We start from the raw sequence: 26,746 nt of genomic DNA on the forward strand, positions 1-26,746 counted from the left end.
TAAAAGTAAATCTGTTTACACCAATTACGTTTCCTTATCACGCCGCCGACCCGCTGAAGTACCCTCGCACCATGGGGGTTCCTATTTGGAAGTGGTTCCCCCCAGCGAACCGCCATATATAACCAGTTAAGTGTCTATTTGGACTGTTCAAGTCATTATCTGGTGCTTGACACTGAGTGAACCTACCAAATTTCGATACTTGTTTGTGTGAAATCGATTCAAGCAGGGAGATTCAAGCGCGCTTTTGGCTAGGTACCATCTTCGGGTACCATTCGCATACGTATCTTCGACGACGCTGCTGGCAGACGCCGCTGAAGAGTAGTACCATTGATGTGAGAAGTGGATGTGCTTTCTCCGTTGAACTTTGAAATTCAAGGTTGCAGGTGGATATGGTTCTGTGACTAGTGCCGATAAGACTTTTTTAGCGACTGTGTGGGACTTTTTCTGTGATACTTTTTATGGTGGTTTTTTCGCATATTTTATGGGATGATAAAAAAATTTACATTTATTTTAGGTAAATATATCACATATTTTATTGATTTTATTTAGGGATAATTATTTTGTAAAATTAGAATTAGGCTCAAAAATACATTTAAAAACTTTTATATTTTTTCAAATAAAAAAAACGAGATTTGGTATGTAAGTATATGACAAAAATTAGGATTGATTGACGGATTCAATTGTTTTTGGTTACTTCTATATATTCACCGGAAATGACTACAACTTTTGACTTTTAAATGGCACCCTCGGTATTTTTTTACTTTATTCGATAGAAAATCACACTCTGAATCGCATAACATATCATATGTCAACTTTTGACATGTTCGCTCAAAAACAAATTGTATTTTAAATTGCAATCTAGAGTGCCATGACTGTGTTAAAAACACTAATTTTTAATCAAGGAGCCTTGGAAAATAGATTTGATCGTCTAATGTTTTTAGTGTGGCCATGGCCGGTTAAAAGATGCCCAATTTACGAATAATTTGATACCACACACTTGGTATTTCGAGTCAAATTGTCGTTATGAACCGCAGGTTACAATTTCAAGTAAACCATATGCGAAAATGTCAAAGTTGACATGTGATATGTCATTCTATTTAGAGAGTTTTGAGAAACTATATTACTGAGTTTTCTATCGAAAAAGTAAAAAAATACCGAGGGTGCCATTTAAAAATCAAAAGTTGTAGTCATTTCCGGTGAAACCGGAAGCGACCGAAAACAATTGAATATGTCAATCAATCCTAATTTATGTCATATACTAACATACCAAATCTCGTTGTTTTATCTGAAAAAATAATTAAGTTATAAGGGGTGCACCACTTTTTATACGCACCCGGTATACACAATTCTGAGAAATAACTTAATTCTACACAATTGAGACATTATACAATTTTGCGTGAAAAAAAAATTAATAATAAATGATTTTATGAAATATTTAAGCGATTTATCAACGTGTCCAAAAACAATATTTAAATTTATTACATTTAATACAAAATTTATTATTTTACATATTTATATTATGGATCCACTTTCATTAATTAATTATTATACTCTATCAATAAATTAATATTAAAACAACTTTAAAACAAACAATCATTTAATATATTTAACCCTTTCCAGTCTAGTAATATTCAGTAGACAGAATATAAATATTGATACAGAAATGGAAATACTAAATAACATGATTTTCGTTTTAACTAAAAAGTGATTTGTTGCGTTCAATTTTCAGTAAAATATTGGGGAAATAGGTAGGTATATAGGAAAATATTTGTTTTAATCTGTTAAAAGCTCTTCGCGAAAATAAATTTCTTTTCATATTTGGTTTCCGGTATTCGTTTCATTTCTGTTGAAATTTCTAGATGTACCTATTAATTTGATAAAAAACACATATATTATATACTAAACAATATTCTTATATATCTACAGGATTTCCCAATATTTTCAAAATTTTGTTTCTTCGTTTTTCATAAGAGACAAAAAAGTTTTTTTGTTGAAGTTGCAAAACATCTACTATTCACCCTTCTAGTACCCTTTTTGATTTTTTGTGAAAGTCAAAAAAGCACCGGAGAAATTATAGGCACCTCAAATATCATTTAAATCAGAACTTCGGCTCTTAAAATATTTTAAAAATGTGTTTAGTTTTAAATAATATATGATGCCCTGCAACGTACCAACGAAAATTTTTGAGGAAAATTATGTTCCATTATTTTATTTTGATTTCAAAAATACTTCTATCTTTATGAAATATTGGAATACCTTGTATAAATAAATGAAAATTATTTGATATACTTCAGAACAAATAAATCGTTTTATGCCTTGATATAAACATTTAAATTTTTATATGAAAATATTTACATAGTTTTTTAAATGGATTGTTCCACATTATTTATAGATTTACATGGACTAATAAAGTAGAAAGTTCATTAAACTATGTGAAATTCTTAATTAAATCATTATATACTAAATTTTTATACGGAAAGTAAAAAATAAAAAATGTTAATATATTAACTATTATAAACATGCACGGAGAAGCATTGTGCGTGAATATCAGGTAAATAATGAATATAATTTCTGGAAAAATTATATTACGTCTATACTGCTGCTACAAAAAACTATTTATTTGACTAATATTTATTAATATTATACAGGGTGTAAATAAATAAGCGAGGAGAGTCTAATGAATTTCCAATTCGTTTAGAAGAAAATAGACTTTTACGAATATGTAGGGGGTAGATTCCAAGGTAAAAAAAAAATGCCCAAAAACATGTCCAAAAAGTGAGTAAGACCAAGAAAATTTTCAGAAAAATGCCAAAAATGACAAATACATTAAACTGTTTTTGGAGATTTCGAAACTACAAGGTAAAAATATACCAACATTGAAAGAGAAATAAATATACTTTATCGGTCAACATTTTTGCGCAGTGTTTATAATATACAGTTCATACCAAATAAACTTTTAGTTACGTGATTAAGCCTGACCGGCACAGCGTTGCCTACTTTTATATATTTTCTTTTAATCAAAGTATTTTAGGAAACAAAAATAAATTAATTATAAATATATAAGTTATTATTTATATCAACAAAACTCACCTTCTTAACAGCATTTAAGGGAAATAAAGGGCCATTACCACCGCTTTCCCGTTCAAAATATTCTAATAAAATTGCGATGAGTTTTCTACAGCTATTAAGCTATCTTGTATACTTTGCACTAAAAGAGGTTTCAAAAAGAACAATGTTCGACCGCAAAGTCTGCTAGTAAACATTTTCAAGCTTAAAGTATCACAACTCTATTTATTTAAACCAAAACTCTTAATACAAAACTGAAGTGTCAAAACGAATGACAATGTCAGGAAATAAATAAATAAATGCGGCAACTTGACATTTTTTACAGCAGAGCTACCACCTGAATTCCCAGAGGAAATTTAAATTCCAGTTAGTTAGTTCGCAGCTGAACACTGAACCAAAAGTCGACATAAATATAATGAAAAAGTTCATTAATATAATGAATTAAATCATTAATTTTGAGCCGATGAACGATTTGGACATGGCGGACATTTTGAGCCCTAATATTTTATTCATAATATTAATAACCGCGTACATTAATATAATGTAGTGTGTTTGTTGTATTAATAACATTGTTCATTGTCACAATGTACAACTCATTAATCAATGATTTAGTACATTAATATAATGAATATGTGTTTATTAAAGTTTCAGCACTAAAATAAAGAATGCGTTCATTGGGACAATGAACGCGTTCATTATATTAATGAAAATCTTACATTAATTTAATAACCAGATTTTCATTATATTGATGAAATTAGATTCATAGTATTAATAAATCGGACATCGATCTAATTTTAATAAATCATTATATTAATGAAAAAAATCATTGTCCCAATGAAACAACAGTTAATAATCAATGTTCATTAATATTATGAACAATATTTTTTTCAGTGAATATGGTTGGCAACAATGAATTTAAAAATCGCACCTTCGATTACGTAACTAAAAGTTTAGTTGATATGAAATATTATGTTTATTGTGTGTTTTAGTGTTATATATAGCACAGGGTGTTTTATTTTCGTGTATTTTACTGAGTTTCTCGTTTAAGAGTATAGAGATACAAAGATGCGGTTTTCACATCATTTTGCTACTTTTTTATGAAACCAAAGATGCTACACACATATTTGTCCTAGCACTTTTAGTGCCTGAAATACTGGGCGAATTTGAATATGCTGCATCTTTGCGACTCCTTTGATTACCTGAACATTAGTAGTCACACAACACCCTGTACATTAGTTGTTAGTAAAAGACTTTATTTTACATTGTACCTATTTTTACTGGTATTTCTCTGTTATAGGTTGTTAAGAATTTCCTTTGATAATGGCTGGTTCCCACATTTAGTTAACAATGACAAATAGATAGAATACAACGCACAGCATGTTTAGATATAGGGTAAGTCAGTTTTAATTCTTTCAATTTACTTAAAGAAAGTTACGTTCTTTTGTATTTTTTTTTCGGATAATTCTTTAAACGTATATTAAGGTTTTGCATTTTTAATATACCTTAATTCGTAGGTATTGTTTATTGTTTGTGTGGGATTGAATACAAGGGTTGATAAATAAGTATTATTAGTATTGGAATTATTAAATTAATATTTAATTAGTAATTCAAATACTATTAGGAACTTACGAATTTGCCCTGTAAAAGTTACTTTTTATACAAGACGATAAAATTGTATTTAAGACCTATTTAAGACGATAATGCAATTTTATCGTCGTGTATAAAACAATATTTTTTTCCATAGCGGTTACGTTTTAAAAAATATTCAGAAATTATTATTCCAAGGAATTTATTACGAGTAGAAAAAAATATTGTGCTTGGTTGGCGTTGGTTTCTATGTAATTTGACAAATAAATAAAGCTGTCTCTAAACTAAAGTTGTCAATTTTGAGTCAATATTTTTTAATTCTCTTTCGTGTCGATTGCTGATTGAATTGGAGCCAGAAATGGCTCAAAACGAAATAAGTAAATTACCAACAGATATTCAGGCTGAGGCGACAAACGCCATATCCAAACTGCTTTCATTTAAATCCCGAATAACTTATGAAAAGGAATACAAAAATTTTCAAAAATGGAAGCAATTAAAAACGTGCGAGAAGAAATAATGTTTTTAATCTATCTTCCCTGTTAAAGTATCATTTAATCTACCCTTGCGGTTAAAGTACTATTTTATTTACTATTTTTGATAGATATAAGGCAATTTTAACAGTTGCTATGGAAAAAAATAGTTTATTCTTCTCTACCTGAAAAATTTAATAAATGATCAAACTGTAGTATTACATGTTTTACTAACTAGCTACTAGCTGTTCTTGGTTACATCTCCCTGCGTATATATTTTATATTAGTTGGTATATATTATTTTCAGAAAATTATTTTGAACTCTTAAAATCCACTAAAAATGATAACAATTTTATTTCATTATTACCAACATAATACTCATTTATTAAACAACTTTATAATACATGTCTATAACTGTTTCTTCAAACATTACTTCATTTAATTACTACCTATAGTATTATAGATTATAGGTATGAGTGAACTCGCATAATGATAGGTACTACATTACGTACTAGCAGTTTAGATGATATAAAGATATTTTACAGATTTTTGTGCTCTACATAACTTACACAGATGGTGTAATACTGGAATAGTTATTGTGAAACTAATATTATTTAGGGAATAAGAAATTTAATAATTTTTGTATAGTATGCCTAATGATTTAATAATAATTTAGTATAACAGATATTTGCGAACTAATCGCGAAACGAAGCATTTTAGGACATACATTTATATGGACTTTTTTACCAACATTTATCTACAGAATATGAGTGTAGAGATGACACAGCGTAGAGATGACGAGACATATTTCTTATAGGACTTTATTTGAAAAAGTGGTGACAAAAATGGGAAGAATAAGGGTTCACCAAATAACCACAGTGGCGCTAATGACGCATAAATCTAAAAAATGAAAAGTAACCATAGATAAGAGAGTAAAAGTAGCATAACCAAACATTACCCAAAAAAGCTTTGTTTTTATTATTTAGGATATAAAACAATTATTTTTATATATTAGAGGCCCAGTCTATTGTTGCTGAATAAAAATCGATAAATTATTTCATGTGACCAAACCAAACCAAACCAAACCAAATAAAATTTGCCTTCACGTCAAATATTTATCTCTTTTGATTCATTTCCCGTTCTAAAAATTTTCGCGCATATTTTAATTTTTAGGTTTTTGCTACAGCAGCGCCATCTTAAATCTTCCCTTTTTTATGACCATTTTTTAATGCACGAAGATATTTCTCCTTACCTCTTCTTCTTCTTAAAGTGCCTTCTCCATTCAGTGAAGATCGGCAACAACCATGGCAAATTCCTCTCTATTTTTCGCTCTTCTCAGCAAAGTATGTGAGTCCAGGCCTGTCCAATCTCTGATGTTCTTCAGCCAGGAGCATTGCCGTCGTCCGGGTCCGCGCTTTCCCTCAATTTTCCCTCGATGATGATCTGAAGGAATTCATACTTGCTATGTCTCATGATATGGCCCAAATAGGCTGCTTTCCTCTTTTTATTATGTCGAGGAGTTCTCGGTCCTTGTTCATTTGGTTTAGAACTCGTTCATTCGAGACACGGTCAGTCCATGGTATTCTCAGCATTCTGCGATATACCCACATCTCAAATGCTTCCAACTTATTCATTGCGCTTACTTTGAGTGTCCACGACTCAACCCCGTAGAGAAGTGTGGAAAGTACGTAGCACTTGACGAAGTTGTCTTTTATATGGATGTTGAGACGTTTATCGCACAGTAGGTTTCGCAATTTTAGGAAGTTTGATCTAGCCATCTCAATTCGAGAATTCCTTACCTCTACACTCCATAATATGTTGCCGAAGTTTCCCGAATACAATTCGGATCATCCTGTATATTACTAATGGGTGTTTTCGTGGCGGTATAAAAGGAAATATTAGAAATAGTATACAAGAGAGTCCTCAGCCGGAGACAAGCTTCTCGACTATGAAGGGCACGGAGGGCTAACAGTGGAACGGTGTACAAGTACGTCTGTCCGTTCTGTAGCTACGGGGTATCCGTGAGAGGGGAAACAATATTCTCCCGAAGTTTTTCGTAAAAAATTAGACGACGCGTCCCATCAATAAAAATTCGACAAATTTGCAAGTAGCCAATAAAATGAGTGGGCGGAGCCCTTTACGGTGACGTACTCGTCAAGTCGACGTATAAATATTGCTGTTTATTTAAATGTTTTTTGTCCGCATTCCTTTCATAGACACAGATCCAGTAGACGTACTTTATACCCTCGTAGAAGGTAGATGCCTACTCCTCGAAGGATAAACATCTGTTGTTAAAGGAGAATGGGTAATACCCCGTCCCCCCTACAACATAGATATGTCATCACGATGTACAATGAGAAAGGGAGACTGAATTGATCTTTAAGGTTTCGGTGATTCCCCCCTCCCCCTCTTTAATTCTACATACAGGGTGGTCCAAATTCTATTAGCAGAAATTTTGTTATACAATAATGTCTATATTTTATTATTCTAAATTCAGTGGTGTTGTTTAAGATAAGTAGGTACCTTATACGAAATTTTAGAAGATCAATAAAAGGATATAAATAAATAATCAATAAAGAAATTAAACGCATTATGAGGAGTTCTGTGTTGATGAGGATTGTTGATCTTTAGAATTATACAAATATACGTGTTACCTACGCCACTGCTAACTTGTCATTATCAGCAAAAGAAGAAAGAAAAAAAAAACAGCTATTAAACGAGCAAAAGCTACTACATAACCTACAAATGGAAAAGTTTCTTCGGAAGCGTCAAGCACGTATAAATACATATACGGTGTTGAAATGGCTTTAGTTCGAATACGAAATGGACAAGTTCGTTTCTCTCATAAAAAGTCTATATTATACCTGTCAGACAGTGGAAAGTGTATTTCAATAAAAGATGCCGAAGAGATGAGCATTATAGGTTGAGTTTTTAATTGGCTAGATTCTAGAGATTTTCTATTTTTCAGTGTCTTTCAGCTGTAAGAGATGTATTTTACGGATTCCGTGGAATTTTCTAATCAAATACTAGATAAATACATGAACTAGTGTAACTAGTAGTTTCATTATTTTTTGCTCTATTTGCAAAATCGTTACTCTAATTACAAGAAATACTGAACACATATACCTGGACATATGAGGCTTTGGGCTTTATGTTGAACATCGATAAAACTAAAATCATGTTCACTCGGAGAAGAGCAATTGGAATATGTAGCGGGAATTCAATTACCTTTGCAGTTTGATTTCAAAAGGCCAATATGGACTCTGAAATTCAGCACAGGATTATAGTGGCTACATAAAAAACCTTATTATCGTTACATGGCTAACTTTTGGTGTGAAGTATCCTTTTGTGTAGCCATTATGAAATAGTCATGTCTTCCAGCGCGATCCCGGGGCTTAAAGCGGGGGCGGCCAATCGAAAGGGTGAAATTTTGACACTAAACATATTATAAGGTATACAAGTTATAATTGCAAAAATAGCTTTTATTTATTATTAAGAAACGTGGAAAATCGTTGGCAGACATTTTTCTGGTCGCTAAAATGCCGACAGACAACGCGAGGGGGCATGAAATTTTAGAAACAATCTCAAAAATTATTAAAAAATGAAATTTGAAGAATGAAAAAAAAATGTATGGAATACATGCATGCCGATTGGTGGAATGTCAGATTTATTTATTGTAAAAGCCGTTTTCAAAAGGGGAGACAAAAAGATCGTGGCTAAATCAGCTGCAGACAGTTATCAAAAGCGCGATATTACTCTAGCGCTTTCAGGGAACGCTCGCCGCCTCATCCATTTAAGTATAGATAAATCATGTATACGATTATATTATAAATATATTTTTTTTATTATTTCAAAACCCGATATCATACATTTACTATTCTGTCTCACTATTTGTATCAGACTCATCGTACTCTAAGATCGTACTGCAGATCCTCACTCTCGCAAACGGGTCTTCTGAGTCGATTTCTGCACCGTAAAATTTTTGTAGACTTACATGTATTATGTTTCAATTGACACCATGGCGAGCGTTTTCTGAAAACGCTTATACAGGGTGAGTCTTAAATAAGTGAAAATACTTTTAAGGGTGATATATTTCGACCCCAGGAACACGTCTATGATTTTTTTTGGAAAAAAAGATGTAGAAAATCGTGCATTACTTTTAAATTTTCCTGTATATTTTAGAAAACTTTTTAGAACTGCCTGTTCACCGCAAATTTACCAACGATATAATTATTTCTTAACCTACCATGCTTACAGCTTATGGCTACGACACTAAAATAATGGATGTAAGTACGTGTCTCACAAAATTATTTAAAAATAAATCAATTTCTTTTTAAATTAAAAAAAATCAATTTCTTTTTAAATTTAAAAAAATCAATTTCTTTTTAAATCAAACTTGAATAACTCCGTTATTTTGGACTTATTTGGAAATTAGTAAAAAGTAAATATGTTTCTTTTATCGAGATCTACCAGCTCAGAAAATATTTGCACTTATTCAAGATTCACCCTGTAGAGTAATATCGCGTTTTTTATAACTGTCTACCGCTGATTGAGCCACATTTGCATATGGCTTTTTAAATAAATAAACATGAAATTCCACCAATCGACATGCATGTATGCGATGATTTTTTTTGTCAAATTCCATGCCTCTTTCGGGTTGTCTGCCGGCATTTTAGCCACGAGAAAAATGTCTGTCAAAACAGTTTTACACGTTTCTTAATTATAAATAAAAGCTATTTTTGCAATTATAACACGTGTACCTATTATACACGTGTATAATATTTTTAGTGTCAAAATTTCCCCCTTTTGATTCACCGCCGCCCCCGCTTTAAGCCCCGGGATCGCGCTGGCAGACATGACTATTTCATAATGGCTACACAAAAGGATACTTCACACAAAAAATTAGCCATGTAACGATGATAAGGTTTTTTATGTAGCCAGCTCTCCGTCTATTAGCAGCGCCTGAAGAGCATTCTGGAAATTTTAAAGGGAAATACAGGGTTTTCTACAATCATGACTTGAGTACAAAAATGAAACTTCCAGTGTACCGAGCAATAATAATCCCCACCATGTTATATGGGAGCGAAACCTGGTAATAATCAAATGGTATCATCATGTCTCAAACGTCTCGGTCCTTGAAAAAGCTACTTGCGAGAGCGTTGAAGTCATGATTACTAAATCTCGCCTAAGTTGGGCTGGTCATGTATGCAGGATGCAAGAAAACCGCCTACCGAAATCTCGCTCTTAGCTTGCAGACGGTAAGAGGAAACCGGGTGAACAACTCAAAAGGTACAAGGATATTTTCCACGAAAACTTAAAGGGAATAAGCATGCAGAATCAGTGGGAGGAAGCAGCGCACAATAGAACGCAATGGAGAAGAATTGTAAATTCAGTTAACAGTGACAACCAAAAAGTAAAGAGGCACCAAACTAATGAGATTTTTGAATGTCCGGAGTGCGGAAGAGAGATAACATCACGTATCAGGCTCAGTCACAGAAAAGCTCATGAAAGAAAACGCCTTGCGTAACCATCTTCTGATGCGTGTCAAATACTCGTCAGCGAGTAATGGCAGTAAGTAAGTAGTTACATTATGAAAATAGAAAACACAGTACTTTAATTTTCGTAACTATAAAAAACTTTTTTTAGCAATTCAAAAAGCATTTTAAGCAATTTGTATATCATCATATGAAACTACTTTCTTACAACTTTCTACATATGTTTTTCAATTAGTGTGTTATGCATACAAAGTTTTGTTTTTGGCATGAGGCGCACAACAGATTTGCGAAGCCTGGGCTATGAATAAAATATAAAAAACAAGAATGCCCCGAAGAAGTAGAAACTCATCGTTAACACATATTCTTGTTTCTTTTTGCAGCTGTGTCGAGTCTAGCCATTGATAAGATCGTTCTGAATGAGATATTTATGTTGTTTTACAACCAACAATGGCAATAAACTCATTCCGGGATTATAATTATTATTAACAATTGCTTATTAACAAGATAATTTTTTAGATGCATTTAAAGCTAAATGATACTGCAGTAGATTCGCAAGAATTATAACTAAGAGATATTCAGACTTAAAAACTAGGTATGATTACAGTCGTTGAATTTGACACTTTATGTCAGTTTAATAATATATTTTCATACTTTTATGCTTAGGCGTAAAAGTGCTTTACTTTTATGCCTAGGCTATTACTTCTTTATATTGTCAACTTAGATCTTATAAACTTCGTGGATAAGTAAATTCGCTGAATTTTTGTTGAAGACACATCAGCAACATTCGACTACCAGATTATCTTTGTCTTTGACACTGATTGACCAATCGTCTATCTTTGTTTTGTGTATATGTCATTTTTAAGTCACAAAATAGAAAATATAAATATATAAATTAGAGGAAATAATATTGTTATTCGGATATTAATTATTTATTGGATAATATTTACTAGTATATTAACTATTTAACGAAAAAAAAAAATCAAAGGTAAATTACCTAATAATGTCTAAAGTGATTAAGTTACCTAACATAAATATGTATTTCGCTGAATAAGTCAGTTGAAGAAACGATTTTAAATAATATTATATATCTTGTTTTTTAAAAATATGGAACATGCTTCAGAGGTTTTCATACTTTTATAGTCTTGTGGAGTTCTTTTAAGGATAAGATTTTTCCTATTGCGGACAGCTTCACATATAACACTTTTATTATTCATAATGTCTATTTAATCCACTAACTTTATCGCACTACAAAAACAAACTTTCAAAAAGAACACAAATCTAAAATATCTCGTCGGAATTCCAAATGAACTCTTTATTATCACGAGTCAAACAGTATACAAAAAGCACTAAATGTGACATTAATTAAATTATTTTATTAAAATGTTTTGACTTTTCAATGTCAAAGCATATTTTAACGTTTCCCTGGTTACTGATTTCTGTGTTGCCCATTCATCATAGCTATTTTTCAAAGTAGTATTTTAAAAATTTTTAAAAAAGAATTTATCGTTATAATATGATTTAATTTTTGTTTAAAATTTATATAAAAAGCATATTGGAAATAATATGACAAATATTTTCAAAATAATAAATACACGTATCAGTTATATCTTGATTGAAACATTTTAGTTTGAATTTTAGTTTGAAACATTTTAGTTTTTCCGCTGCGTTAACAACAATTACTAAAAATATAGACCACTAAAATGTTTCAATCAAGATATAACTGATACGTGTATTTATTATTTTGAAAATATTTGTCATATTATTTCCAATATGCTTTTTATATAAATTTTAAACAAAAATTAAATCATATAACGATAAATTCTTTTTTAAAAATTTTTAAAATACTACTTTGAAAAATAGCTATGATGAATGGGCAACACAGAAATCAGTAACCAGGGAAACGTTAAAATATGCTTTGACATTGAAAAGTCAAAACATTTTAATAAAATAATTTAATTAATGTCACATTTAGTGCTTTTTGTATACTGTTTGACTCGTGATAATAAAGAGTTCATTTGGAATTCCGACGAGATATTTTAGATTTGTGTTCTTTTTGAAAGTTTGTTTTTGTAGTGCGATAAAGTTAGTGGATTAAATAGACATTATGAATAATAAAAGTGTTATATGTGAAGCTGTCCGCAATAGGAAAAATCTTATCCTTAAAAGAACTCCACAAGACTATAAAAGTATGAAGACCTCTGAAGCATGTTCCATATTTTTAAAAAACAAGATATATAATATTATTTAAAATCGTTTCTTCAACTGACTTATTCAGCGAAATACATATTTATGTTAGGTAACTTAATCACTTTAGATATTATTAGGTAATTTACCTTTGATTTTTTTTTCGTTAAATAGTTAATATACTAGTAAATATTATCCAATAAATAATTAATATCCGAATAACAATATTATTTCCTCTAATTTATATATTTATATTTTCTATTTTGTGACTTAAAAATGACATATACACAAAACAAAGATAGACGATTGGTCAATCAGTGTCAAAGACAAAGATATCTGGTAGTCGAATGTTGCTGATGTGTCTTCAACAAAAATTCAGCGAATTTATTTATCCACGAAGTTTATAAGATCTAAGTTGACAATATAAAGAAGTAGCCTAGGCATAAAGTAAGCACTTTTACGCCTAAGCATAAAAGTATGAAAATATATTATTAAACTGACATAAAGTGTCAAATTCAACGACTGTAATCATACCTAGTTTTTTAAGTCTGAATATCTCTTAGTTATAATTCTTGCGAATCTACTGCAGTATCATTTAGCTTTAAATGCATCTAAAAATTATCTTGTTAATAAGCAATTGTTAATAATAATTATAATCCCGGAATGAGTTTATTGCCATTGTTGGTTGTAAAACAACATAAATATCTCATTCAGAACGATCTTATCAATGGCTAGACTCGACACAGCTGCAAAAAAATATATATATATATATATATATATCTATATATCGTACTGCGCATGCTCAGTAGCGTACACAGAGAGAAAGATAGGCCTATACCTTGGGCCTATACGATAATCTTGTTCTAGAAAGAAAGAAATAGAAAAATGCATGTGAAAGTCCCGTAAACAAAATCGTGTGTAATATACATATGGTAATATATATATTTATATGGTGTGTAATATACATATATAAATGTCAAAGTCTTGCCAAATTATAGGTTATAATTTGGTGTCAACTTATGACTTATGTCAAATATCTTCGTTTTGGAAAATGATGCATTTTGATTTGTGTTATTACGTGTGTTTTGTGTCAAGTGGAGGAAAATTTGAGGGAAAATTAACTGCATACCCAGAGTACAGTTTATAGTTAATACTTGCTGCTCAGGCAGAAAGTCTTATACACCAATAAATAAGTTACCATCAATAAAGTTTGTATACCATCTCGTCGTAGATAAGTGCATCTCGTATATGCTACAAGGATGGTACTAAACATATACTACTGGAGTAGCTGTAAAATATCGACATCACACGATAGGTAAATAATGGATTTTAGTACTGCAGAAAAATAATGTGAAAAGGTACTGGTTTAAAAAAAATTAAGATTAAAGTTAATTAATCAACCTTAAGGTGTAAAATTTGGTAAGTGTTATTATTAATAAAATAGTTTGTTTTATTTATGTTGTCTTATTTATTCCTGTGGAATATTACAAATTTGTATTTGTACATAAGTTATATTGATAAATATAATAATAAATGCGGAAAGTTTCTTGAAGCTTGAAAGTAAGAAATAGTTTTTTTTTATTTTTTTAGTATGTGGTGTTTTATTCTTGTTTGTTCTGTATTAATACATACCGTTTTTTTTAAATAAAATAACTCGATTACATTTTATCGTTACAGTTTTTTTTTCTACGACTAGCCTCGAAAATGCAGTTTGGCACACGGAAAACTCGATCTGAAATTGGCGTTTTGCAAACTGTCGTGTGCTAAGGATTTAGCGCACGACATGTGTCAATTTTAACATTTTTAATCACTAATGTTTAGCTGAAACGCCAAACGCAACGCAGCCGTCACAAAAGTGTCATCATTACATCGCAAATTATTCCACAAAACTAGCAAAAACTGAGCGAGTCTGCTGCTAATTTGTAGTCGTAGAAAAAATAGCGTAAAAAACTCGTTCGAAAACTTCTTTGTACACTCCAGGGGGGTGACAGTGAAATAGGAAAATTGGAAACAGTCATTAGTGTCATTCTTGTCATTCTCCTCACGACAAGTATGGCCGCCTAGACAAGGACAGCATTGTTTTTGTCTAACTTCACAATTTAGAATTGACCTGTGGAATTGACAGATTTCAGTTTCAGAGACAACTTCAGATTTGTTCTAGAACAAATTAGCTGAAATTAGAAAATATTCGACGCCATTTTAATTCATTCCGTTTAGTTTCGTTTTGGAAGTTCAATTTAATATTTCGGCTGAAATTTATAAGTATAAAGGTAATAAAGTATATAAAATATATATTACATGAAGAATCCTGGAGAAAATGACGTTTCTGCAGTAGTAGGTATGTCCCATGTAGGTATATGAAAAATAGGTAGTAAATAAACACTGTTTTTACATTTTTAGATGCAAGAAAATGGTGTTATAATCTCTTTGATCGGCGATTTTTTTGAAAATGGAAACAATTTACAGCAAGGTAAGATCATTTTTAACTATAGCCAACATTAGTTATCTCCAGTATGTGCGATTTATTGTGAATAATGCAATAAATCGGACTGATAATCTGATTATGTTATCCGACTAAAAGTCTCTTTTTGCTTCTTTTTGATTTATAAGCCAGGTCTCTTTGGGAATAATGGACGCTTTTTTTAAACAGTATTTATATTTTATACCTATTGATATTTTTACATTGTTAATTTTAGTATAAAAAAATTTGTTTTTCTGTTTTCAGGTTTTTGTATAAGGCTCCCGTTTTCATGTTCCTGTGTCCGTTTTCTGTCCTTGAAGTCTGCGAATACGTGTATTTATTTACAAATTACTGTAAGTCATGCTTATACCTTAAGTAATTTACGTTAAAAGTGCATATAATTAACTAATTGGTATTGAAACAATACAATCCTCTATATTTTTATATTTATTTAGTCACGTTGTTCCATATTTCAAATAAATATATGTGAATAAATTATTTTTTGGTTTTATTTATGAAAAGAAAAAATACAAAATACATTTGAACTGAAACAGGGCCCGCCATTGAATAACCGGAAACGGAAATGAAAATTAAGCCATCATGTCCTTATCATGTCAACCTGTCAATTGGAAAATTAGTTCTCCAGACGACAACGAAGGCTTTCGGTGGCGTACCGTGTTTCCACGATTTAACACAGAGTTGACACTTCTTTCTAGTTAATTATTTTATGGTACACTCGTTCGACTTTTGGCTCTTGCCTGCGGCTCGAGCCAACAAACTGTCGAACTCGTGTGCAAAACGTCGTTTTCGAAACTCGTTGTTTAATATACTATTTCACAATATTTTGAATAATCACTTATCAGTCAAATTTTAAATTTATTATTTTCCAGCTATGCGTTACAGTTGTACCGACTTATTTTCTTGTAAAATAAAATAAACTACTTTGAAATTAAAATGACAGACACATCTATCACTCTGTCAAGGATCTTGTCGTTAGACAGACTATATCTATCACTGTCAAGGATTTTGTCATATGACAGGCTATAGTATTGCAGAGACCGTTCAGAAACACCCTGTATATTTGCGCAGCTGACACCGTACGTATTTCACTTGACATCGATGCCGGCGAACTTGACCCGAAATTCTTCGGCTACAAGGTACTTCACCAAGAAAGAGAAGACGGTACGGCGAGTCTGGGGCCGTTCATTGTCAAGGGAATAAAAGTGCTACTCGGAAGCTGGCCGAGGAAAGTTAATATTAATCACGATTAAATATCTGCGTTTTGTTCTTGCTGTTCACGTGCGAGGCCTTTAGAAAATGCAGAGGCCGCATGGAGAGAAAACAAACGTGAGAATAACGCGTTTTACATCTTCGGTGGAAAGTGAAATTACTGGGAAATATAATGGGACGGATAGTTCTCACAGGATTCGGCGTATTCTTTGTTAATTACCGTCGAGATTATTAATCAAACTTTAAAGTAACGAATTGAAGTGTAGTTTAAATTATATTGGTACTCTTTACTCATTCTTGATGAATGAGTAAAGAGTACCAATAGGCCAAGAGCCGGGTGCAAAAACATGCAACAGTTTTCTGGAGGCTCATATTTTCAAAATCGATTGCATTTAAAGGGAGAGTCAGCAGTTTCAGTTCCGGAACGCATATTTGTATGTTGCACACAGATTATCCATTCGGAATTAGTCGGGTCTGCTGCGATTCGGCGGTATGTAAGTTATACTCAGAAGAGCACTTTCTTGGATAAAGCGAGTGCAACATACAGAGTAGTGTTGACGTTATTATGAATAATTATGTTTTGTGAATTGATGACTTATATGGGTATTATCTATGTTATATTTTCCATCCCCTTTAACGATATAGCATGGGAGCAAAAAAAATTAAATATGTGAATGAATAGGCATACTGATTCAAAATTTCAGGAATCGGAATAAAGAACACCGATACTCTAGAAGATCGATATCTATCGCCCAACATTACCTAAACATGACCTTAATTTTTACAAGTACAAGTGCTTGACAGCTAGGACCATAGACGCTGTGATTAGTGTTTTTTTTTTATTTTTAAATAGCGTGATAAAACTGCATAAATAGAAAAAACTCATTCCAATTATGATTGAAAAGTCAGGCAGAAGTAAAGGTTTAATTTTATTTTTTTTATTATTTAAGGAGTCATAGCACGTAATTCTTTAAGATGATTGTAAGCGTTTCACTAAAAACAAACTCCAAATGTTTACACAAACTAGTTTACATATCGAATAGAACTAAAAATATTTAGGTAAAAGAAATATTAGGTATTCCAAACGTTTTGTTGATTACTAACCAAATTTATCTCCAAATACAAAATTACAAAAAATATAGTTCCTTTTTTTAGTAATTTGTGGTGCATCACCCAAAAATTTACAATATATGGAAATATAAACAATATAATGTACACACTAGTGCGTAAAGTAAAATTTAAGAGGCGATTTGACATGTTGACAAAAAGTTATTTTATGCACTAGTGCGTAGAGTATAGTCTGTCCAACGACAAGATCCTTGACAGTGATAGATGTGTCTGTCATTTTAATTTCAAAGTAGTTTATTTTATTTTACAAAGAAATAAGTTGGTACAACTGGAACGCATAGCAGAAAATTAATATATTTAAAATTTGACTGACAAGTGATTACTTCAAAATATTGTGAAAAAAACTGTATAAAACTGAAAAAATGTAATCGAGTTATTTTATTTAATAAAAAACGGTATGTGTAATAAGACACCACATACCAAAAAACATAAAAAAGAACTATTTCTTACTTTCAAGCTTTATGAAACTTCCCGCATTTATGATTATATTTATCAATATAACTTATGTACAAATACAAATTTGTAATATTCCACAGGAATAGGTATATAAAACAAACTTTTTTATTAATAATAACACTTGCCAAATTTTATACCTTAAAGGTTGATTAATTAACTTTAATCTTATTTTTTTTAAACTGTAAACTTTAGTATAGTCCTTCTACCATATACGAGATGCACTTATCTACGACGAGATGGTATACAAACTTTATTGATGGTAACTTATAGTATAAGACTTTGTGGCCTGGGCAGCGAGTATTAACCATAAACTGTGCTCTGGGTCTACAGTTAATTTTCACTCGACTTTTCCTCCACTAGACTTCAAAAGACACAAAACACACGTAATAACACAAATCAAAATCCATCATCTTCCAAAACGTAGGGTATTTGACAAAAGTTGACACAAAATTATAACCTATAATTTGGCAAGACTTTGACATGCGTCAAAAATCTAAAGGCGAGTTCATACGCATCGGCGCGGCGTCCGTTTGTCGTTCATCGTTCCGTCAGACCAATAAAATTGAAATACGTAATTTTTGAAATAATCCAATAAAACTGGTTAAAAACAACAAGAGACGACGCATGACGGATTTATATTTAAACCGATCCATAGTTAACTTAAAAATTATTAGAAACTTTTTTTAGTAAAATAAATAGATTGGTATGGGACGTCATCTGCTTTTTTTCTGTCATCGTCTGTCGAAATCTTACCTGAGAAAAAAACAGAGTATATCTAATTTTCTTTACCCACAAGTGCAAAAAAAAATTACGCACCGCCTCGCTTTCGTAATGTGAGTACTTTACGCACGGTCGTGGAAAAAATATATTATTTATTATATGTAAAAATATATTTTTAATTATTCGCAAAAAATTTTACACATATTATTGCGAATGAAAACAACACAATCAAACAAACGAATAAGTTATCAAAAATCTATTAAAATCACGATCTTTTAAAAAATTATTTGCTGTGGGTTTCTTTGATTTTCACTATTAGAATGGAAATGTACTCTTATATGTACTTATCTAATAGGTAATTTTTCTACAATACTCTAAAATGTACTTATCTATTAGGTAATTTTTCTACAATTCAAAGGTTGAGACCGTGCTTTATAGGGTGTAAAAAAGACGACTTTTTCTGCATTACAAATTATTAAATAAGTCCATTCTAAAATAAATTTCCTTTTTAATATATATCTACTCTGTATGTTGCACTCGCTTTATCCAAGAAAGTACTCTCCCGAGTGTAACTTACATACCGGCGAATCGCAACAAACCCGGCTAATTCCGAATGGACAATCTGTGTGCAACATACAAATATGCCTCCGGACACCTGGTGCTGAAAAACGTACAAAGATGTAATTTTAATTAACACCTCCAAACTGTGTTTTCTGAAGGCTGAAAATTTGTAGATAACATCTGAATGCAATGTTAAACAAAAATATAACAGTCAGAGAAGTATGGGGACTCAAAGCGCCAGCGCTACCTCAAACGCGCTGTTAAAAAAATGTTGTCACTCGATGCTGTAACAGAAAAAGTTATCTTTACTCCGAATAGAATATGCTATTTTTTTAAAAGCAATAAATAAGTTTTTAAACAATTTCAAACGTTCTAAATGCGTGCGTCGTCTTATGGAGTTTGCTGGTGGTCGTATTATGATGTGCAACCAAAGTTATTTTAATTTCCCAAACTATGGTTACGCTCGTTGAATTTGACACTTTATGTCAGTTTAATCACAGGTTTAATATGGTTTAATAATATATTTTCGTGATAACTTTTCCTGATTTTTTCAACTTTTATGCTTAGGCGTAAAAGTGCTTTATTTTTATGCCTAGGCATTTAAATTGCTTTTTTATATTGTCAATCACGTCGCAAAAAATAATACTTTTGTGACGTTTGAAAAAAAACATTGTTTTTATATGACAGATAATATACAGTATTTTTAATAATATAATGTTCTCTTTTTCAGGTTTTCATTCTTCTTTTACTATCTTACCATATCATATTGACAACAACTGAAGACACCTCCCAGAAGACAAATAATACCTTAAACAATACAGGCGTCCGTGACGAGAAAAACTCAACATCACAAAAAACCGAAACTTTGTTGAGCGAACTTGCTAAAATCATCAAAAACCCATTCGATCTCGATTCCAAAGAGCTTAAAAAAAGAGACGATTTGTTTGCATCGGCATCAGAACACGTCAATGCCAGACTATTCTCTGCCAGAACTTACTCTAACGATTACTCAGGTACTTGTTACTCGTGTAACAGCGTACCTTGGGTACCTATAGTGGGCAGAAGTTTAAATTTACATTCCTCTTCAAGTCACTTTGGCAATAACGCACCGTATTTTAGAGAAAAACAGAATTTGAATCAAAATTATGGAGCCCCGCCAGTTGATCATTACGGAGCACCTCAGAGGAGTTTTGAGTATCCTCGTTTTGGAGATGTGGTAGACTATATGGTACCACCTCCATTTCAAAGGCAAGGGTTGTTAGGAGGCAACTATGGACCACCTAAACCAGTGTATTTACCACCAAAACCTCTATACAATTCTCCAAAACCATCATACTCGCCTCCTTATTCATTTTATAATGCTCCAAACTTTTTTGATATAAAACCACCACCTTTACAGCCGTCATTTAGACCATCAAATAATTACTTACCACCAGCCATGAGCTATGAACCTTCTACATCATATGGAGCACCTATGATACCTAATAATTATCAGCATTCAGGACAAAATGGTCCTACTACATATTTGAGACCAGTATCACAAAATATCCAACCTCCCATCCCACCTATACACACTCTTCCGTTGGAAAATACCAGAATTCCTCCAGCTATACCTAGTGATAGCTACGGGAAACCTTTACCACTGTCTGGAGAAGTTTTTGGACCTGATCCTTCACACAACAATTATCAGCAATATGACGATGCCGTAGCTTCAGGAAATGAAAAGTATACTAATAGAATACCTGTAACTTTCCCTGATTTTAAATACATCCACCCTAAAAGAGTGATTTCTAGTTCATATCGCAACGAAGCTACCGATGTCCAAGTCGTTCCTAGTGTTAGAGTTGCTGATTATACTGCTTCTATTCAGCATCCAATCAATCTGATTCAATCTCCCATCTTAGATTTAAATATTCCCGCTGATCAAAAGATTTCATCACATAGCAACGAAGATAAATTTGTTGAAAGACCAGAACCATTTTATGATCCTTCTAAAGATTTTGTACCTGGATCTAAAGAAACCATTGAGTCATCCTCTGCAGAATACAAAAATGAGCATATTAATAACGAACAATCTATTGTGGTGGATGATACTTATGCTTCTGCAAGTAACTTAAACAGTACGTATTCTTTAAAAAATAATTACACAGTTTTGAAGAGAGATAATGAGTTATACACTAGTCAGGTATCATTTGATAATTCTAAAAGCAAAGTACAGGATGACAATTTAAGTAATAGTTTAATACAGAAGTTGATACTGGAGGAGAATATTATACCAGATCCCAGAAACCAGATTGTTAGTTTACAGAAAACTACCTATGAACCTGAACAACTAAAAGTGGACATTAATACAGATCAGCCGCCTACAAAATTGGTTAACTGGGCAACTACACAAGCTCTCTTGAAACCTACAGTATTGACGAAGCAAAACTACGGAAATAACAAGCAGCGTCCTTCAAAAACATTGCAAATTATAGTGCCTTACTTAAAAGCACCAGATAAACAAGATTCTTGGTCAGATTTTACATCGAAACCGCCAGCTATTTACAATAAGGAATACACAACCTTAGCTCCAGTTTTTGTACCTCCCCCTATTTCGACAGAGGCTTCTAATCTTTGGACAGTATTAGCTGAAGATATAAGGACAGTTCAAGCGAATAGAAATGAAGCCACCGGCTTTGTTAAAAGCACTAGCACAACTGAGGTTTATAATATTAAAGATTTTCTAGCTAAAAATCGCGTAAACGATGAGAATTTTTTACAGAAAAACATTGATAATTGGACAAGGCAGTCTTATGCTCATGGCTTGAATATTGCTGATAAGTTAACTACAAAATTGACACAAATAAAGCCCATTCCACAAGAATACTTAACTACAACAGTTAATTATGATGATGATCGGATATTAAACAAACTTGTAGCATCTTTTGGTAACATTGACGATCATCTGACTGCAAGTTCAAATAACAGAGACATAATTAGTAATGAAATAGAAGAAACTCTAGCTGATTCTTTCGAAATGAGTACTACAAAGCTTCCTCCCGAAACAACAACTGCTATCAAAGATACTTCTCCGAAATTTAAATACATTATTAAGGAACCATCGACAGTTCCTTGGGAGTCTAACAAAGTGACTTTATCAAATTCCACACACGAAAAAGTCTATGTGGTGACTCCGCAGAGCTACAGTAAAATTGTAACAAGCACTCCAGCTACAGCGTTTAGTATGGCACCAAAAATACAGAATGGAAAAGTAAACAATGCGTCAACCGTAACAAAAATCAGTGTGAGAATTGAAGGACCTGATGGAGTAAAGGAAAACAGCAAAGGGCATCCATTGAAAGTGGTGTTTAGCGAGTGGCCACACATAAGTAAGTTTAAATTATCACTAATTAAACGTTTTGTGTGACTAGGTCTAAAATATATGTTTAAAGGTTGATTCTCGCTCGTTATCTTTCGTATCAGCTATCTTCCGTTTACATAAAATATTATATTATGTAAATGAATAGGACAATGCACACTATCCGTTCCATATCCTTTCCTTCCATACATTTTTTTGGCAGACTGAACCGTATCGGAAACAGCGTTGTCAAGTTCTTATATTTGTACTAGTTCTGTTAACATTTTGCTAGATTCTTTCACCTCTTAATTAAATCTATTACCTTTTTCAAAAAGATACAATTTTTTAAAAACTACGACTACGGAACGGAAGCTTACGTATAGAGTCAATACAATAAAAAATACGGAACGGATATGGAATGAAAACGGAAAGTATAGTTAGAATCAATCTTAATGTGGCTTTCCATTATTTCAGTTAATGACCTAGAAACGACTACAACCCTGAAACCAACTTCGAGACATCCTCTTTTTGGCCTTATGGATCTTTCTGCTTATACAGAGGCTCCTACAAGCCCAGTAAATACACTAGATGGGCATTCAAAGGTAACTAATACACTAAATAATTTTTTAATTATTTTATTTCTAGTATTTTTAGCAAATGGAGATTGACAATCGTTTATCAAATTTTTATGGATTATGTACGGTTTGATTAGAGTGTGATTGGGGAGTGGCGAGCTCAGTCATACAAATTATTATCATTTTCAGCTTATTCAACTATTTCCAATTATGATGTCGCCTCCATCACATTTTTAGATACTCTCATTGTAGTTGGACCCATTGTTGTCTATTGTTAGCTATCCGGATCCAAGTTAATATTATGGTTCCATCTCAAGTTTGGTCTTTCTCTAGGTCTCTTTCTTCAGGTTTCGCATGCATTCATGATTGTCATGATACATTGGTCGAATGTTCTTTTCTTTAGATAAAGTTGGATTCTAGATTTGAATATGATTGAGTTTCTTCAACTTTCTTCTAGTTTTTGCTAAATTCATTTTGAGACCCACTTTATTGCCGGCCACTTCCTTAAGTCATCACACAATCTATAACGCATCATAACCCTGTTGTAGAGGGGACAGGGTATTTCCCATCCTCCTCTGACAATAGTTCTTCCTCCGAGGGTACACACCCTTCCACGGTTGGAGTTTGGCCCTCCGTGCCGCTCTTCACAGTCGAGGAGCTGGCCTCCGGCTGAGGAACCCGTGAGGTGGAGACTGCAGGATATGTCTCCATTTTCTCCACCTCTTCAACTTGGTCTCTCCTTAGACCTGATACCGGTGTTGTCCCGTATCTATAATAGAGGATATGTCCCTCTTTATCTATTGCCTCCTTGGATTTGAGGTCAATTTCTATCGTGAGGACCTGGCTATGACCCTCCTCCCTCGAGTTGATGACTCGCCAACTCGATGTCCTTACATTGAAGTTCTGACCTTGGATAAGGCTCAGCAGGTAGGTGGTGTCTTTCCCCTTGCTCCTCGGCAGAAAGACCGTTCAATTAAGACTATGTCATCAGCGAATTTTAGATGGTTAAGATATTCTCCATCTATACTTAATCGTTTGTTTGTCCAGTCGAGTTGACGGAAGATTTCTTCTAGTGTTGTTGTAAATAGCTTTGGGTGAATTGCGTCTTCCTGTCGTACTCCTTTGCTTTTTATCATTGCTGTTTTCATTAGATCTTTAAAATAATAATTAAAGGGTAAATAAAAGTAATGCTCTGACAAACAAACAACTTTTTCATTGATGTTTTTAACTACATTCTGAAATTACAGACTTCTCCACACCTTTTCCTTTATTATATGTATAGATTAATAATTGGTAAAAATATATATTTAATTCTTTGAATAAGAAAACTAAGGAAGGAGCATATAAAAAATCTTAGGTACACCGCGATGGGCCTCAAATATAGCCGACTTAAATTCCGGTTTATTAGTGTCGTTCTAATTTTATTTAAAAAATGTAAAACTATGATGTAGAGTAGACGTGGGGTAGACTCAATAATTTGTTGTTTTATTTTACGTTGTGAATAAATGTTGGTAGTTTTTAAAATTGTTATAAAAATATATAATTCTAATAAAAATAGATAAGTTATAATAAGTATTAATTAACACAAACATCCGATACGCTACTGAAGCAGGTAAGTCAAATTAACGTATCTAAATTCTTTGACAAGTAATAAATAAAAGCTAAAATGCAAGAAAAATATATAATTTAGTTAATTTAAGTGAATTTCATAAATGATCGGTTTACTACACATATGTATATTATATAGTCACTTACTAGCGAAAAGTTGTTCCATTATTTCACTCGATTTTTGCCGAGATCTACCGCACGCTACACAACCAACTATTTTAAAGTATTTTTCGATAAATTACGATAGTGTCACTGTTAATTTAAGTTCTGCCACAATTTCCATCTAGATTTACTACCTTTATACAACTATCAGTAGTAGAATAAATAATAAATAACATAAAATAAGCTCCGTAAAGACTGACAAATCCACAAAATTTCAAATCAAATTCAAATGTGCCAAATGAATCGTCAAACAGAACTGTCAAGGATCCCCACCCTAGAGTGCTTTTTCCGCCCACCATGCATGAATACATGGATAGCATTATGCTCCTTCCTTAGTCTTCTTATTCAAGGATTTAATTGAATATATAAATTATTTTTACAGGTGACAAAGGCTGTAAGCTCCTCCACACCAATAATTTCGAGTACTTCCCCTAAACCGAGTACAAATACGACTGAAATAGTAAAGATTGCATCTTCATCATAACCTAAAACTTTGAATCTTCCGAGACACTGCCACATGAACAAATATATATTATTTTTTTTGTAAATATTAGTTGCTAAGTTAATGTAAACAAGGCTCAAAGAGTATAGTCATGTATGTTTTAATACTATTTATTTCTTATAAATTAACAATTATTTATGTTCAATAAAGTAATTTATTGGTTGAATTGTTTTATTTCTTGTGTATCTAAAACTATCACCATCATTTATAAACATGGTGTTGTGTTGCATATAAAATTTGCTTAAATTTAATAACCAACGGTAAATAATAAATGTAATTCGTATTTGTTGAATTTTATTCAATGGTATGCAAGTCATACATAATGATAAATACATTAGGTAACACTAGTTTTTTTAGTACTTTGTTATATATTTTTTTAGAAAATTAATTTTAACAAAATGTAAAAAAGTAACATACGAAATATCTTAAATTAACATTTTTTTCTTATTTAATTTTCAATCCCAAAAGTTCCAGTCTCATTTTCAAATCTTACTATACTAAATATTTTTATTTTTGGAAAATTAATTATCAGTAATGGGTTTTCGATATTCCGGGGCCAAATTTGAAGAAATCTCGTAGCAATTCCACAGTCTCTCGTGAGTTACGTATGGAAGAATTTTGGCTACTTGCATCGATCCCTAAAAAATACAAATCCATAAGCAATTTTTATAAGTTTATAGTGCTTTTCATGAAATATATATCAACTAAAACTAAAAATAACCAGAGAATATGATAAAATTTATATAAGGGTGAGTCCTTATATAAACGCACTGACGACCAGGTCGCAATCAACCAAACCAAACCTAAACGACCAGTAGACTGCACTAAAATATTATTATTTGCCGCTTGTTGCCGCTTTTCTTTCAAATTAATAATTTTTAGATGATATCCTTTAAATTCGACACAAAATTTTCTACAAGATATAGTGTTTTAGTGTAGTTTTTGCACACGTGCTGGAAAACCAAAGAAATAGTATACAGACTAGGTCAAAGGGAAACTTAAATCTAGTCTTTTTTTATGAAGGGTTGATTCTAGTATAAATTCAAAACATTTTTATATGATATACTCTATTTATGGTTGATATGATATCTGTTATTATGCTTTCGAGTTTCGATGGTAGAAAATAAAAAAAGCATATTTAAAGTTTCTTTTTGATCTGCCCTGTATAATCTTTTTTTTTCTTTTTCTACAATATGTGCAA

At 31.9% G+C, this 26,746-nt stretch overlaps 2 protein-coding genes across 2 annotated transcripts in view; one reads left to right on the forward strand and one right to left on the reverse strand.

Annotated features, from left to right (window-relative positions):
- The first annotated feature begins 176 nt into the window (after positions 1–176).
- On the forward strand, positions 177–25,711 carry LOC115874609. The gene is made up of 5 exons (XM_030889816.1): positions 177–514; positions 4,364–4,458; positions 20,089–22,729; positions 23,173–23,300; positions 25,426–25,711. Exons 2-5 carry the CDS (start codon positions 4,444–4,446, stop codon positions 25,525–25,527), a joined length of 2,886 nt encoding a protein of 961 aa, XP_030745676.1. The 5' UTR covers positions 177–514; positions 4,364–4,443; the 3' UTR covers positions 25,528–25,711.
- Positions 25,640–26,746, reverse strand: part of LOC115874610 (kielin/chordin-like protein) — a 51,352-nt gene continuing 50,245 nt past the window's right edge. Inside the window, exon 6 of the mRNA XM_030889818.1 lies at positions 25,640–26,183. Coding sequence (XP_030745678.1) covers positions 26,067–26,183 — 117 coding nt within the window. The 3' untranslated portion in view covers positions 25,640–26,066. The remainder of the gene's footprint in view (positions 26,184–26,746) is intronic.

The sequence above is a fragment of the Sitophilus oryzae genome, unplaced genomic scaffold (genome assembly GCF_002938485.1).
Source record: "Sitophilus oryzae breed Bouriz unplaced genomic scaffold, Soryzae_2.0 scaffold_1297_pilon_pilon, whole genome shotgun sequence".
Classification (NCBI taxonomy): domain Eukaryota; kingdom Metazoa; phylum Arthropoda; class Insecta; order Coleoptera; family Curculionidae; genus Sitophilus; species Sitophilus oryzae.